Source organism: Rhizoctonia solani, chromosome 4 (genome assembly GCF_016906535.1).
Source record: "Rhizoctonia solani chromosome 4, complete sequence".
Taxonomy (NCBI): Eukaryota; Fungi; Basidiomycota; class Agaricomycetes; order Cantharellales; family Ceratobasidiaceae; genus Rhizoctonia; species Rhizoctonia solani.
Genome location: NC_057373.1, coordinates 1854944 through 1868580, shown reverse-complemented (window position 1 = coordinate 1868580; position 13637 = coordinate 1854944). Strand labels below are relative to the sequence as shown.

The following is a 13637-nucleotide window of genomic DNA, read 5'->3' as shown; positions in this document are numbered from 1 at the left end:
AACACACTAGTCATTGTAGAAATGGCCTCGAAGAGTCTTGCTGCTGCCATCGTAAGCACCCCCAATCCGCTCATTAACCAAAAAAGTTTGTCATTTCGGATCGGCTCACGCGGGTTTGGGTAGGACTGGACTCGCATCTATGGGTCTCTTGGACTTGGAAAGGGTACGTACGAGTGCATATTGGTCGATTATACCCACCATTACTAATTCGAACTAATCCACGGGCAGAAACTGTCGCGTCCCTCCAAGCGTTCAGGAAACGTCACTCTGAAGCCCAACGGGTGCACAGTCTTTACGCAACGCAGCCCACCACTGTGAATATCGCGCATTACCGTTCGGTGCTCAAGAACCAAGCGGTTGTGGACGAGGCCGAGCGGATCTTGCGCGAGTTCAAGCCGGTGAGCTATGATGTGAACGAGCACGTCAAGGCTATCGAGGCGTTCGAGGCCAAGGCGGTTAGTGCATATTTTTTATAGTAGAAGGGAGAACGGACGATTGATTGGTGTGCTGGAAAAAACTAGGTCGCTAAAGCTGAAGAAACGTCGGTCAAGATTGACGAAGAGTTGGGCAATCTCCAAAAGACGTTGGCGAATATTGAAGAGGCCAGGCCCTTTGAGGACCTCACGGTGAGTATCATGCAGAAGTTGTGGGAATTGGGGGAATCTGATGGCGGTTGGTTGTAGGTGGAGGATGTCGCACAGGCACGGCCCGAGATCGTCAAGACGGTCGAGACGATGATGAAAAAGGGGAAGTTCTCTGTCCCGGGTAGGTGATTTGGATAAAGGTGCTGATTTGAATTGACTGATGTGTTGCTCGGCAGGGTACAAGGAGAAGTTTGGAGACCTATCGATGGTGTAAAGAGGGTAGTTACTCGGTACAGAATGGAATTAGTGTATTGCGGAGTAAAAATAGAAAACCAGGTGTATGCAGTAACTGTGTGAGCGCGTGACGTGGGACGTGGCTGTTCACGAAAGCGGAACAGAGGGCGGGGACGGCCGTGGACTGGCTGGGGTCTTGATGGAGGGAGGAAGGACGGAATCGGAAAAACGAGTTGAATCCGACCTCGTCTGTGTGTGTATTTTGTTTGTATGTTGTAAAGTATTTATAGTGTAGATGGGGTTTGGGAACCACAACCACTACTACAGCGGAACATCGTGAGTGATTAGATTGTTTTATATAAATATCGTGATATTGGATTTCTTGGCCGATCGACAAGGGTGGGCCCTGTGTGTCGGCGCCAGTTGGAACGTTGACTTGAACCCGTCACTCTCTTTTTGAGCCATCACGAGCACTTACCTGTGTTTGCAGACTCTCGACCCACCCTCACCGGCGCACCGTATCCTCTGGGGTATCTGGCTTTACCATCTCTGCATACACCTCTCCCTCGCCGCCGCCCACATCTGCCTCGCCCCTCGTTACACGTACACCGATCCTCATGGCTGGGAACGATCTTGCACCGCCCAGTGCACCGTTTGCTAAGCGCCAATCGGTAGCGTCGAATGGGTCAGCATCGCCGTCTGCGTCCCAAAAGAACTTCCGAGACTCGGCCTCGTTGTCTATCAACTATGTTCCCGCCAAGTTCTCGCGCCCCCACAGCCCTGGCATTCACAACCGCAAGGGCGCAAAAGGCGCCGAGCCCAAGCGCGGTGGAGGACTCGATGCGTTCGGCCAGGGACACAACCGCATGGCCGACCGTGACGACGAGGACTACGAGGGCGTCCAGTTTGGCAGCGGCCCAGGCTGGTCCAGCAACAAGAAGCCCCGATTGCGCTGGAACCGCTTCAAGTGGATTCTCTTTATTCTCAACATCCTCGTAAGTAACTATTATTATTATCATTTTCCCTTTGTGCTCACTCCTCTCCAGCTCACCATCTACACCCTCACCGGCCTCATTTTCTGTCTCTTGACATGGTTCAACGTCTGGACACATGCTGACATTGTTCGCGTCGGCAACACAACCGAGCTAATCCGTAAGTCGCCAAGCCAATCCTCATCAATTATGACATAATTTCCGCAGTCTCTACCGTCGCCGCCTCTTTCGGCCTTCTCACTTCTGTCATTGGCTGGTCCGGCATTTTGCTCAACAACCGAGCCTTCCTTGCCGTCTACACCCTCTTCCTCTGGATCACCTTTGGCTTGCTCGTTGCCCCCGGTTACGTAACATACAAGAAGAAGACATTCAACCTCGAGGGAAAGATCAACGCCCAATGGTCCACTGGCATCGGTCTCACTGGCCGTCTGCGCATTCAAAATCAGCTTCACTGCTGTGGCTACTTTAGCCCCTATGTTGAAGCTACCATCTCCCAGACCTGCTATTCGCGCTCTCCTCTTCCCGGCTGCAAGGGCGAATACCTCCGCTTTGAGCGCAAGGTCCTCACTTCCTGGTACACCGTTGCCTTTGCCCTCGTTCCTCTCCAGCTAGCATGCATGGTCGGTTCCTTGCTCTGCGCCAACCACGTTACCTACCGCTTCGGTAAGGGCATGATGCCCAAGGCCTACCGTCTCGATCTCAACTCCATGGCCGTCATTATGGACAACTATGCTCAGTAAGTTTTCCTTATTCTGGTTTCCTCGGTCTCGTTTTGATAAGCGCGTCTCCTCAGACAACTCGCCGAACAATATGGCGATGACGTCGCCTCCGAGATTATGGCCGTTCTCGCTCGAATCTTCAGGTTGACTCGCAAGGCTACGGGTCAGTTCGCAATGCCGAACCCCGACCTACAACCAGTCCTCGTTCACTGGTCAGGGAGGATATGGTTCGGTCCCTCACGCAGGCAGCGACGACAACCTCCGCCGATAAACGTCCGGTGTCAATCTTGTCACATCTCTACAAATTCACGACTGCGCCTCGGCCTAGCTCGGCTATAGACAAACTCTTAAACATGACTTGTGTGCACCGATCTTCTTCCCCAGACTGAACTCCTTTTTTCCCTTTTTCTCTTGTCATGGCGTTTTTGTCGCCAAGGACTTTTTCCCTCCATTTTTCTGCCTTGGCCAAAAGACTCTTTTTCTTCTCGTTCCTGTCCCACCTCACTGTCGTTACCCTAAACTTGAACATTGCTCTCTAATATTATTACGATGTGCATGCTTTTCGTTAACCGGTTGCCAAGCACGTGGGATCACTTGAGTCGCATTCATTCAGGGTTATCAATACAGTGGGTATAAAAATACAGACAATACAACAGTCAGATCATTTTCCCGTGTAATTCATTAGTATTGGTGCCGACGAGGGGTCGACCGAATTCCAAGAGCGCGTTTGATGCGGGTTCCCAGGGACACATGTGTCTCGTTTCCGCGACCCTACAATGACATCACCCCCTCCGACATCAAAAAACTGCCCTCTCAACCCGAAAAATGGCGTTAGCTTACCATTCGCTTAAGTTCGCGCTTGGCGTGTTTACGTCCTTCGTGCGTCGTGTTTGGGTTCGATAGTGCAGCCTAGAAGAGTGAGGGTGTATCAGTATACAATTCTACCTTGGCACCCTAGGGGTTTATTCGCTTGGGACTTGACTTGACTTACTTTGTACCCTGCTGCACGGCGGTTCGGGTTCTTCTTATGATTGAATAGCCCGCGGCGCTGGTGTGTCGAGCGCGTCCTAGTCGAGTGGTGGGTCGTGTGGCGCGTTGTGCGAGAACGGGAGCGAGTGCCGAACATGGTTATGTGTGTATGCGTTGTAAGCTTGAAATGGGGGAGGAGGGTTTGCTAAAACGGTGATAATCCGCTCTGGCCAAGTTCTTGGGAACGGCTTTATATCCTCCTTGCCAGTGGAGCCCTCTCGAGTCCGACATCAATGTGCATTGGAGCACAAGGTCACGTGTGGAGCCACCCCCTCGTCATTTCATCCTCCCCTTCCACATACAGTAACGCAGGGGGAAGTGCAGCTCTAGTACTACAATACCATACCATATATAGCCCCAACATACATGACTTCACCCGACCCAGACGAAATCGCACGCGCATGTATAGACAAATACACGAGCCACCGCGAGTTTTGGCCGGACGTTCGGTCAAACGGTGTTCCCCAGTTCACGGTCCTCGCCGGTATAGTACTCCACGACTCGGATTCGGGTCAGACCGAGTGTATATCGCTGGGAACGGGCGCCAAATGTCTGCCGTTTAACAAGTTACCCAAGTCGGGCGAAGCGCTGCATGATTCGCATGCAGAGGTGTTGGCGCGACGAGGTGCGATTCGGTGGTTGTATATCATCTTTTGAGTGGAGAGTCCGAGTGGGTGTGCGACAGGAGGTTGAGGAGGGGTACGCAGGTGTGGTTGTACATCTCGACTTTACCATGTGCGTGTGTTTCCTTTTCTTCTCGGTCTCTTTACCTCCATGTTCTGATCGAGTGCAGGTAGGTGGGGACGCCTCGACGAGCGCGTTGGCGATTAACCAGCCTGTCGAGATGGCCACCCTCAAAGCTATATCACCTATGCCTCAGCCAGAAAGGGGAACGACCGCGAGGGGAAGAGACAACTATAATGCATTGGGTTGGCTGAGAACTAAACCAGGTGAGTTGAACTACTAACGCTTTCAGTACACAATATTTAATGCATATGCACATGGGTTAGCAAGAGCAGATGCACCACCGACAATTTCACACTCGTGCAGCGACAAGATCGCACTATGGAGCCTCGTCGGATTCCAGGGCGCGTTGCTCTACCAACTCATGGGTCCGTTGTTTTTCTCTGGGTTAGTGATCGGGGATGTCCTTGGGCAATTTTCGGACTCGGAAGTGGATCGGGTTCGGGAGGATTGCCAGCGTGCGTTTGTTGATCGTCTGCGCCCATTGCCTGGTAAGCACACCCCTTGTATGGGAATACATGTAGAACTCACGACTTTCGCCCAGATGGTATCCAGGTTGTGCACGAGTTACGGATCGTGTTCACGAGGGTTTTGTTCCCACACACACGCTCGCAAATTGTAGCACCCAATGCTGTCTCCGATCCAGAATGTATGTCCAATAGTGACCCCCGTTTGGAACCATGGCTGATTGTTGTCCTTTAGCGCATATATGGATCGGCCCAAGCACTAATAACCCGGATGCTTGGGAGACCATCGTGAATGGTTTCCGACGGGGAATAGGTCCTAAACGCTACCAAACCCCAAGATTCCAGTATGTGAAGCGTTATGCATTGGATAGACCGAATTAACTTGTCGATAGGCCTCTCCTTTGCAAAGCATCGTTCATGAGGCTTCATATAATTTGCTGCAAAGTGCTGGGAGAAATAGATTATTAGTATGTTAACTATTCTCACTCGCACCTCAATACCCTGATTCAATCACCAGTACTACAACCTACTACCAAATGAAACGATGTGGTTGCGCTGAGAAATACCAATTCGCCAAATCTGTATTACGGTCGTCTGGTGCGCCACTAGAGGGGTGGCTTGTGAGTGGACAAGAATGGGAAGATTTTGAAGCAAATAAAATGGATTAGGGTGGTAATAAGTAGTCGGCGAAAATACATAGGCCTTAAATCCAGGAATATGTAGGCGGAATGGGAGTATGCCCGAAAAATACAAGAGAATATGAATCAACGTCGTTCCAGACGAGATGCTAGCCAGTCTAATCCTTCGAATAATCTAGTCGAGCTTTAGTTTATAAAGAGGAGGAACCTGGATTTTGCTCACCCTTGTCCCGTAAGTGCGGAACATGCCATCTGCAAATAAAATTGAACATGTGAATAGATAAAGTAGTAATCGATAACTAACTATATGCCATTGACCTAGACAAATCGCTTTAGTGTTTGTCATTTAGACGAGAATCAATACACTCACGATCCCGCAAGTCAGTCAGTTTGAGTTCTTCTGATATCCTTGCTGGAGTCAAGCATCCTCGGACATCCTGCTTGTTCGCAAATACCAACAAAAGCGCGTCCTTCAGTGACTTTTTCCAGGGCGTTATTACGTCAGGTTACAATGCCAAGTGAGAATCACTTACCTCGTCCGCACACATTTTGTGTAGCTCCTCCTTGGCTAGGCTTAGTCGGCCAGCATCACACGAGTCAATAACAAGTATTACGGCTCGTGCGGCTGTAAAGTATTGTGACCATGATTGTCGCAGCGAGGTCTGGCCACCAATATCCCAGAGCACGAACTTGAGGTTTTTGTACTCAAAGACCTGAGTGACGTGTCAAATTGAGGAAAATTCTGGTGGTGGTATGTAACAGCATACCTCTGTGTTGCTTCCTACTGTCGGAGCAGTGTCGACAGCCTCGCCCATCTGGGTTGGGCTATGTAAGCACTGCACGATGGCTGGGACACGTATACAAACTCTCACCGTTATCTTATACAACATTGTTGTTTTACCGGCATTATCCAGCCCAAGAATAAGTAGTTTCATTTCTTCCTGCCCAAAAAGGCGGGACCATAGCTGAGTGAATTGTGACATGGCCACTACATTGCCAGGAATTCAATTACAAGCCTGGGTGTATGACCATGCTACGCACCGCCCATATTGATAGACAAGGAGTTGTAAGTATTAAATTGAGTATGTCGTTAATGTGAGTTGCAAAAGCCGGCTCGATAAACAAGAACGGGTCGTTGTCGTGGTAAACGTCAGGTAGTGGGGAAAATCCAATGGTCGTCAGTCCCTGCCTGTCGATCAGACCCCCTGATGACAAATCAAATTCTTTGATCCCGTAAGCTAATCATACTAAATATGGGGGTTCGAGACTACAGGTAGACTCTCATTCCATGTTCGTTGTGGGCTCCAATCAAGGGGGCCGAAGCCGGGATTCCAGCTACCTTATTGGCTAAATGGCGATAAATCCCCTCAAAAATTTGGAATGAGCGAGCATGGAGTGAGAGTCTACTGTATTTACATTTTTCTACTGCGAGGTTACCTAGATCCCAGGGAAATTGGATGCCCTCACCCAGTCGAATAAATACTGAAAATGTTGCATACAATTATTATATTCGAGTCTTGTACCTATAGAGAATTGAACTACCTTAGGCCCTAACAGCCCAGACGAAATCATATAGAGTTTCGAGCTGCCACTTTGAGCCGTCCTCCAGTTCCTTGGCTAGCCTAAGTATAATATCATCTACTTCACTTTCATCCATCCTGCCAATGTCGATGAGATTAGGACGGAACCCATTAAAAAGTTCTATGGTTTGGCGCTGCATAAGTTGACCCGCTTCTTGACCCACCTTATCTAAAAGCCAAGGTACTTGTGTTAGATAATCGAGTACTGTACCACACCAAACGCACCAGTGGCCCATACACCAATCGGGACACCAATTTTCTTCTGGTTGACGTTCGTCCACATCAAAGGGTTTTACGAAGAGATGGTGCCATTTGACTCGCTATGGACCAGGATACGGGTTTCCCGTCGCTATCGAATGGTGCTTTGTCTTTATCCTCGTCGTGCATATATCCACCACGCGCCACTGCTTGGTCAGCCTCATCTAGTGCTGGAGGACGTTTTCCTGTACGTGATATCGGTGGAGATAGTTCAACTAGTTGAATGATACCTCCTGTCCGAAGCTATGTTTAACAAATGCGGGACTGAATACGGTGGTAGTCAAACCTGGGCGTAGCACTCGATGAATCTCCTGATAAATTGAAGTCCTCTCAGTTATCTGTTAGATTTTAGTTTCTTAAAATAACATGAACAGAGTCGAGTGGTGACCACTTACACTTGGGACGATCCTCATCTGAACTACATCGAAAGATGAGTCACCAAATGGGATACCCTCGGCTTGAATACATATTAGTTTGGAGTTGGACACTATGGTTGCCAAGACGTACTGATGTCTCCTGAAAAAAGATGCATTGCCGGGGATATCATGATTCCTGGGTCCAATGGAAAGTTGGTTATCAACTTTGATGTCGTGACGGAACATGAACTTACGAAATTCCTGGGCTACTAATGTCCACTCCAATGACCCGGGCTTGAGGGAACTCGTGGGCAAGCTACGTGCATATTAGTTACATGTGGAATCCTCAGCCTCAGGTATAAAATATACCTCAATTACCCATAGACCGCTTCCACTCGCGATATCCAGAATATCTTTGGGTCCTTTTCCCGAATTTAGTCGTGGTAGAGGTGCCGTATAATTGGATCCTGTCATTTTTTTTTGTCAACCACCGATTCTTGCCTAAGACCAACAGCTGTGCATCGATCCCGTTAGCAGATTTTTAGTACTGACCAGCCATTAGTTTAATTGCTCGGAACTGAAGATTTAAGCGCCTAAACTCTCTTTCATCGTTACTTGAGCAGTAAAAGAGTTGCTAGTGATGTTCATGAAAAGGTTGAGGCGGACACTTACGGGAGCCCATAGCCACTTTGACTCTTGTGGAATTGGCGCCCGTGGCGAATACATATGTCTGGTGAGCTGGCAGCAAGCTCCATTGCTAAACCTCAGTGTGTACACTCAAATCAGACACACAAGGAAGAGTCCTTTAATCAAAGTATTATAATATCGTTTAGCAATGTGGTGGTCCGAAAAATCAGAACATAGGTCTGGTAGATGCAGTCGGGTGCAGATCAGGCCTGGGTAGATGCACATGCTACACATATTACGTTCCGAGTGTAATCGCGTCTCCAGCTCGGTTGTAAACCAGCATTCACGGACAAAGCTCGAAGTCGAAGTTTTGAATAGCCGTATTTTGTGGAGCCGGGCTACTTTCCATAAAGGGCTTCATCGCTACTCACTGAGTCCCTAACGAAAACAATCAAACATAATTTACTCATATCCATTGTCTTGACTCTTTTTAATCTTTCGAAGCATCTAATATTAAGTTTCGCTATATACGCGGTCATCTGTTCAGAATATCATTCCTATTCTGAATAGGGGCCGAATTTTCAGCTCGAGGCCATATGTAACCGATCCAACCGACTTAATTTGTGTAATACGTACTTAAATTACGAGGCGGTCGAGGTGTTGGTAAATTGCAATATCGGGATCAGTGATATACATAGGGTTATCGAGGCTAATATAACGTGATTTAAAAATCTTTCAAGAATAGTGTGGCTCTGGTTCACCGAAGTCCGATACTACTGTCGCGCATTCACGCTGGCCATCAGTATTATAGAATGTATGCGCTAACTTCGTTTAAATCAACTGGCCAAAAATTTGCTCCAGTCTGGCTTGATTGATCAGTCTTGGGCCGAGTTCTTGATCAGCTAAGCAACAATAACTGGTATGTATATGATTTATCTAATGATCGTTATAGCTATGTGAGCTCTAGAAACCTTTGGACAATTCCTCGAATACCCCCACACCCTTAGCCCCTATTATTGTAGCGCATTCAACTAGTGTCGCACCCGCTCTAATCATGCGCAAGGCCGCTTCGTTACTCGTAACACCCCCTACTCCAATGACAGCAATATTTCGAAGCTTGATATCCGAATGCGCCTTCAACAGACTGGAGAACCGATGAACGTTGCTGGATAATCGTACAAAAGCTTAATGTCTAAATCGGTTGAGTTTGGAAAGAATAGTGCTTTACCCTAAAGATAAGGGGTGAATCGCATCGCCCGCAAGGCCACCATATACTGTGGGCACAGCGAAATCAAAATCTTCAGATGGCTTCCCAAAACTGGATGGAATTATTTGATCTTGGAATAAAACACTAGATCCCAGCGTATTAGTGCATGTGAGGAATGCAATAGGGTGTAGCCCGTCGGAAGGAGAATGCCTCGCGAGTTCTTCAATAAGGTCGGTAAATTGTTTAGAATGAATGTATGGTGGGAGCTTGAGCCCAACTACGAGGGATGGATCATTTGTGACATACCGAGCGATGACCGCCAGCAATGGGCGCATCGCAGCGGGCTCGTACGCTGGAGGTGGTTCGTCGATTATATTGGGGCAAGAAGTATTGATTTCGACAGCGATTCGAACCGGATCATTTGTATCTGTGCATATATCACCAAGCTCCTGACGAAGCGCCTGGATTGACTGAAGTAATAGGTCTAGAGATCTTTGGGTTTCGTCCCCATTCACTCCAGGTGGGTCAAACGTGATACTAATGATAATAGGCTTGATAGAGCTGGGATCTTTGGATATCAATTCCTTGGCCCATTGAAGGTATTGAGTCAATGGATAAGGGGAGTAACCATATGAATTTAAGGAAGTTGTACTGGCTGAAGAGAATGCAACCTTAAAGAGTCACAGACCAGATGCACCAACATATTATCAAGAGTCTTACTTGATGTATTTGAGAATCGTCCGGAAAGCCTCCTAAAGTTGCAGTTCTTGTTGTTACCCCTCCAGTGAACGGACTTGCGTACAGTTCCCTGAGGTTACCCAATCGGAAGCCCATGGGCAGGAAGAATTTAATAATGGGACAGAGAATCTCAGGCCTCTGATGGATGTAACCATTATCACTGGATAAGTGAATTCTGGGGAGGTGGCTGGTTATTGGTCTGGTGATCGGTGAGATTATTATAATATGAACTCATATTTAGTGTTATCGTAATTTAAGGACCACGGTCCGCGCGTCAATCAAATCTGGTGGCTGTGTAGCATCCTCCTGCTCGACGCGTCAGCCAATCGCGGAGACATTGCATTCACGCACCCATCATGGTAAGTACAACATATCTTTGAACACATCTCAAACTAACATAAATCATAAAACGAAGTTTAGGAATACATATGACTCCGATAACACCGTGTTCTCTCCGCAAGGGCGGCTACACCAGGTCGAATATGCTCTAGAGGCTGTAAAGCAGGGTTCGGCAGTTGTGGGATTACGGTCGAAGACTCATGCTGTATTCTTGGCACTAAAGGCAAGCTGTTCAGCTCAATTGGTTAAGAGTAACTCTCAAACATCCTACAGCGCTCTCCCAATGAGCTCGCATCTTACCAGAAGAAGATCTTGCGAATTGACGATCATTGTGGTGTAGCTATTGCTGGTCTCACATCCGATGCCCGTGTCTTAAGGTATTATTATAGACCAAAGTTTTTTACTATCACTCAATTCATTCCAGTAACTTTATGCGTCAACAAGCAATGTCTTCACGAATGCTCTTCAACCGACCCATCCCTGTTAACAGACTGGTCTCATCTATCGCAGAAAGTATGTCAACTTAATCCAGATGCTTATTGACTCTAAATTGTCTACCAGAGGCCCAGGTAAACACACAAGAATATGGTAGGAGACCTTATGGTGTTGGGTTTCTAGTGATTGGCCAGGACCAGTTAGGTTAGTGTCCTCACCTTCCTATGGAAGGCGTGTTAATGTAATGAAAGGCCCTCACTTGTACGAGTTTTCGCCATCCGGAAATTCCTACGAGTACTATGCTATGTCTATTGGTGCCCGGAGCCAGAGCGCCAAGACTTACCTGGAGAAACACTACGAATCATTTGCTGATGGTAAGGTGACTGCCCTCGGTTACTCTCATGGTGCTTATCGTTATACAGCTCCTCTGGATGAATTGATCAAACATGGTCTACATGCACTGCGTGAAACGCTTCAGCAAGATAAAGAATTAAACATCAACAACACATCTATCGGTGTTGTTGGTCCCGCAGGTCCCCATGAACAAGGCAAGTCCACTCAATTCAGCGGGAGATACTTGTATAAATTTACCGAAATATAGGTGTTCGTTCCGATGGGTCGTTCCGGATTTTGGAAGGCGAACCAATTCAGGTATTCATTGATTCTATGGTCCCAAAGGAAACAGCTGCCCCTGCTGAGGAAACAGCTGATGCACCAGCGGGTGGGGAGGATGTGGTGATGGGCGAGTAATGTATCACTTGTATTTTAACAGGTCAATCAAACGAAATATGTCAAATAGTGCACATATTCGTATGTCTACCAGATATACAGATTGCCGAGTGGGGATAATGATATCACTAAAAACAATTATGCTGTATTTTTCAATTCGGTCGTTATGCTTGCGGGAGTTTGGTAGTGAATGTAGCCTGGTTTCTTTGCGCCGCAAGCTTCCAGAATCGAGCAGCACGACCGGGCTTCCGTAGGCTTGTCGCAAGAGCGATAACTGCCGTAAGGAGAGCAACACTTCCTGCCTGATGAGATGCGGCAAGCGGTACTGGGACCAAGTACAAGAGGGTTGTGATCCCAAGAGCTACTTGAATATTAGCTAGTCCAAAAGCTAGAGCTGCCAATCGTTTTGTCTGAGCAGGAAGGAGTACGCGAACCGCAGAACGACGTGAATGAAGGAAAACCAGTGCCGTGCTAAGGTATGTTGTCACGGCCTGTACCGGCATAATTAGCGCATTTAGAACAACTAGGATGACAGTGGCTTACCAGTATACGATGGTTAAGTTGAACTGTGCTAGGATTTTCCAACATATTCCTCCACCACAGATCAGATTTGTCTTCCCTTTGAGCATATGCTGGGTTCATCAATTCTGCACGAGGAGGGGCAAGTCGACCGCCCATAGTAGGGAACTCGTTGTACACGAGCCCGGCATCGAGTCCAGCAACAAATGCCCCTACATCTGATGAGTGACAAGAAATAACACCGATATATGCGTCCTTACCAGAAAGCGCTGTCAAAAACACAAGTGCTCCAAGAACTCCCACTCGTGCCTTGAAAACCTTGACAGCGTTGCTTTGCAGAGCCTTTTCTAGTGCCTCAATTCCCTTAGCTTTTCCATGTGCCCATTTCCAATCCCTTATGACCGCCATGCCCCCTCCGAGCATGCCAACGTAGAGAGCCAAGGCACACCCGAGATGGGCAGCCAATCTGTATTGACTAACACGAGGAACAGCGCCTGGCGTCGTCAAAAGCGAGTCTGCGAGCCCAGATTTCACCATGTACCAGCCTAAAGCCCCTTGCGCACCGATAAGCAGCGCCAATCCGCCGAGGTATGGCGTCAGAGTCGGTAATGGGAGAGGGTTAGGGGCTGGAGCGGATGCCGGTAAACCAAGTTGTGATCGAGTCAGGCCAGGGAGGAACATAGAACGAGGAACGCGCTTGCGGATGACGAAGTATGCAAGAGGCAAAACAAATGCAAGACCAATTATCCGGCCCAGTACACGATGCGCATATTCCCAAAAGAATATTTGTTTAAACTCTTCGATTGTAATACGATGATTCAGGCTAAGCACATTCCGGCAATGGTCGTCAATTGTGTGCCTACTGGAAAAGTAGCACACTCACATCTTAAATTCGGGAGTGGCCTTGTATTTAGTAAATTCTTCTTCCCACTCGGCCTCGCTAAGTGGAGGAAGAATACCTGTGATAGGTCTCCATTCCACAATAGATAACCCTGATTCTGTTAGGCGGGTAATCCCGCCAACGACTACAATTGCGAAAACTAAGCCGGCACAACCAATCAACCAATGGCCGACTACGGGCGGCGAAAGCACAGGTGTTTCAATAGGCTCTTCTGGCGGTGGCGGAGTCGAATTTTGGTTGGCCTCCGGCTTGCTATCAATATCGACGAAAGTAGAAGCAGCGCTCGCCATTTTTCTAGATGTAAAGAAACCATTAAATTGCGTCAAGGAAACTGTTAGTCGAGGGATCGCCGTCGCAGACATGTTTCGGAGCAGCTTAGATCCACATAATGTCGTGGTGCTAGTGTTTTTGACAGTTGGGGCAGCGAAGTGTCCGAATGAACGGAGAGGGGTCGAGCCTGACCCCAGTATCGAATTTGACAGGGCAGAACGTCTCAGGCAGGATGCCCACTGAGGCGCCAGTAGACGAGCCATAGGCAGTC

The 13637-nt window shown here is 48.1% G+C and overlaps 8 protein-coding genes across 8 annotated transcripts; 3 read left to right on the top strand and 5 right to left on the bottom strand.

Annotated features, from left to right (window-relative positions):
- Window positions 1-21: 21 nt before the first annotated feature.
- Window positions 22-2918, top strand: RhiXN_00605 (ATP synthase subunit D; the record flags this gene model as incomplete). The annotated part of the gene is made up of 11 exons (XM_043320424.1): window positions 22-51; window positions 124-163; window positions 229-455; window positions 522-626; window positions 684-765; window positions 821-854; window positions 1309-1813; window positions 1865-1970; window positions 2018-2546; window positions 2604-2696; window positions 2747-2918. The coding sequence occupies 11 exons, from the start codon at window positions 22-24 to the stop codon at window positions 2916-2918; spliced, it is 1923 nt and encodes a 640-aa protein (XP_043179436.1).
- A 292-nt stretch (window positions 2919-3210) lies between these two features.
- RhiXN_00604 (Conidiation protein 6) lies at window positions 3211-3655 on the bottom strand (the record flags this gene model as incomplete). The annotated part of the gene is made up of 3 exons (XM_043320423.1): window positions 3211-3300; window positions 3370-3438; window positions 3521-3655. 3 exons carry the CDS (start codon window positions 3653-3655, stop codon window positions 3211-3213), a joined length of 294 nt encoding a protein of 97 aa, XP_043179435.1.
- Window positions 3656-3924: 269 nt separating this feature from the next.
- RhiXN_00603 (uncharacterized protein) lies at window positions 3925-5437 on the top strand (the record flags this gene model as incomplete). Its single annotated transcript, XM_043320422.1, has 7 exons — window positions 3925-4183; window positions 4356-4508; window positions 4569-4793; window positions 4847-4951; window positions 5005-5113; window positions 5162-5236; window positions 5287-5437. 7 exons carry the CDS (start codon window positions 3925-3927, stop codon window positions 5435-5437), a joined length of 1077 nt encoding a protein of 358 aa, XP_043179434.1.
- A 96-nt stretch (window positions 5438-5533) lies between these two features.
- RhiXN_00602 (ADP-ribosylation factor family) lies at window positions 5534-6390 on the bottom strand (the record flags this gene model as incomplete). The annotated part of the gene is made up of 7 exons (XM_043320421.1): window positions 5534-5582; window positions 5631-5659; window positions 5712-5725; window positions 5778-5886; window positions 5941-6120; window positions 6175-6222; window positions 6280-6390. 7 exons carry the CDS (start codon window positions 6388-6390, stop codon window positions 5534-5536), a joined length of 540 nt encoding a protein of 179 aa, XP_043179433.1.
- A 560-nt stretch (window positions 6391-6950) lies between these two features.
- On the bottom strand, window positions 6951-8356 carry RhiXN_00601 (methyltransferase domain protein; the record flags this gene model as incomplete). The annotated part of the gene is made up of 9 exons (XM_043320420.1): window positions 6951-7156; window positions 7213-7249; window positions 7324-7478; window positions 7532-7583; window positions 7641-7797; window positions 7856-7917; window positions 7971-8023; window positions 8154-8215; window positions 8274-8356. 9 exons carry the CDS (start codon window positions 8354-8356, stop codon window positions 6951-6953), a joined length of 867 nt encoding a protein of 288 aa, XP_043179432.1.
- An 835-nt stretch (window positions 8357-9191) lies between these two features.
- On the bottom strand, window positions 9192-10269 carry RhiXN_00600 (dihydroorotate dehydrogenase; the record flags this gene model as incomplete). The annotated part of the gene is made up of 3 exons (XM_043320419.1): window positions 9192-9393; window positions 9457-10106; window positions 10156-10269. 3 exons carry the CDS (start codon window positions 10267-10269, stop codon window positions 9192-9194), a joined length of 966 nt encoding a protein of 321 aa, XP_043179431.1.
- A 260-nt stretch (window positions 10270-10529) lies between these two features.
- On the top strand, window positions 10530-11697 carry RhiXN_00599 (20S proteasome subunit; the record flags this gene model as incomplete). Its single annotated transcript, XM_043320418.1, has 8 exons — window positions 10530-10532; window positions 10589-10717; window positions 10786-10889; window positions 10937-11025; window positions 11074-11151; window positions 11199-11321; window positions 11370-11480; window positions 11549-11697. 8 exons carry the CDS (start codon window positions 10530-10532, stop codon window positions 11695-11697), a joined length of 786 nt encoding a protein of 261 aa, XP_043179430.1.
- Window positions 11698-11840: 143 nt separating this feature from the next.
- RhiXN_00598 (cytochrome C oxidase assembly protein COX15) lies at window positions 11841-13629 on the bottom strand (the record flags this gene model as incomplete). Its single annotated transcript, XM_043320417.1, has 4 exons — window positions 11841-12167; window positions 12220-12407; window positions 12456-13018; window positions 13079-13629. 4 exons carry the CDS (start codon window positions 13627-13629, stop codon window positions 11841-11843), a joined length of 1629 nt encoding a protein of 542 aa, XP_043179429.1.
- Window positions 13630-13637: the final 8 nt, after the last annotated feature.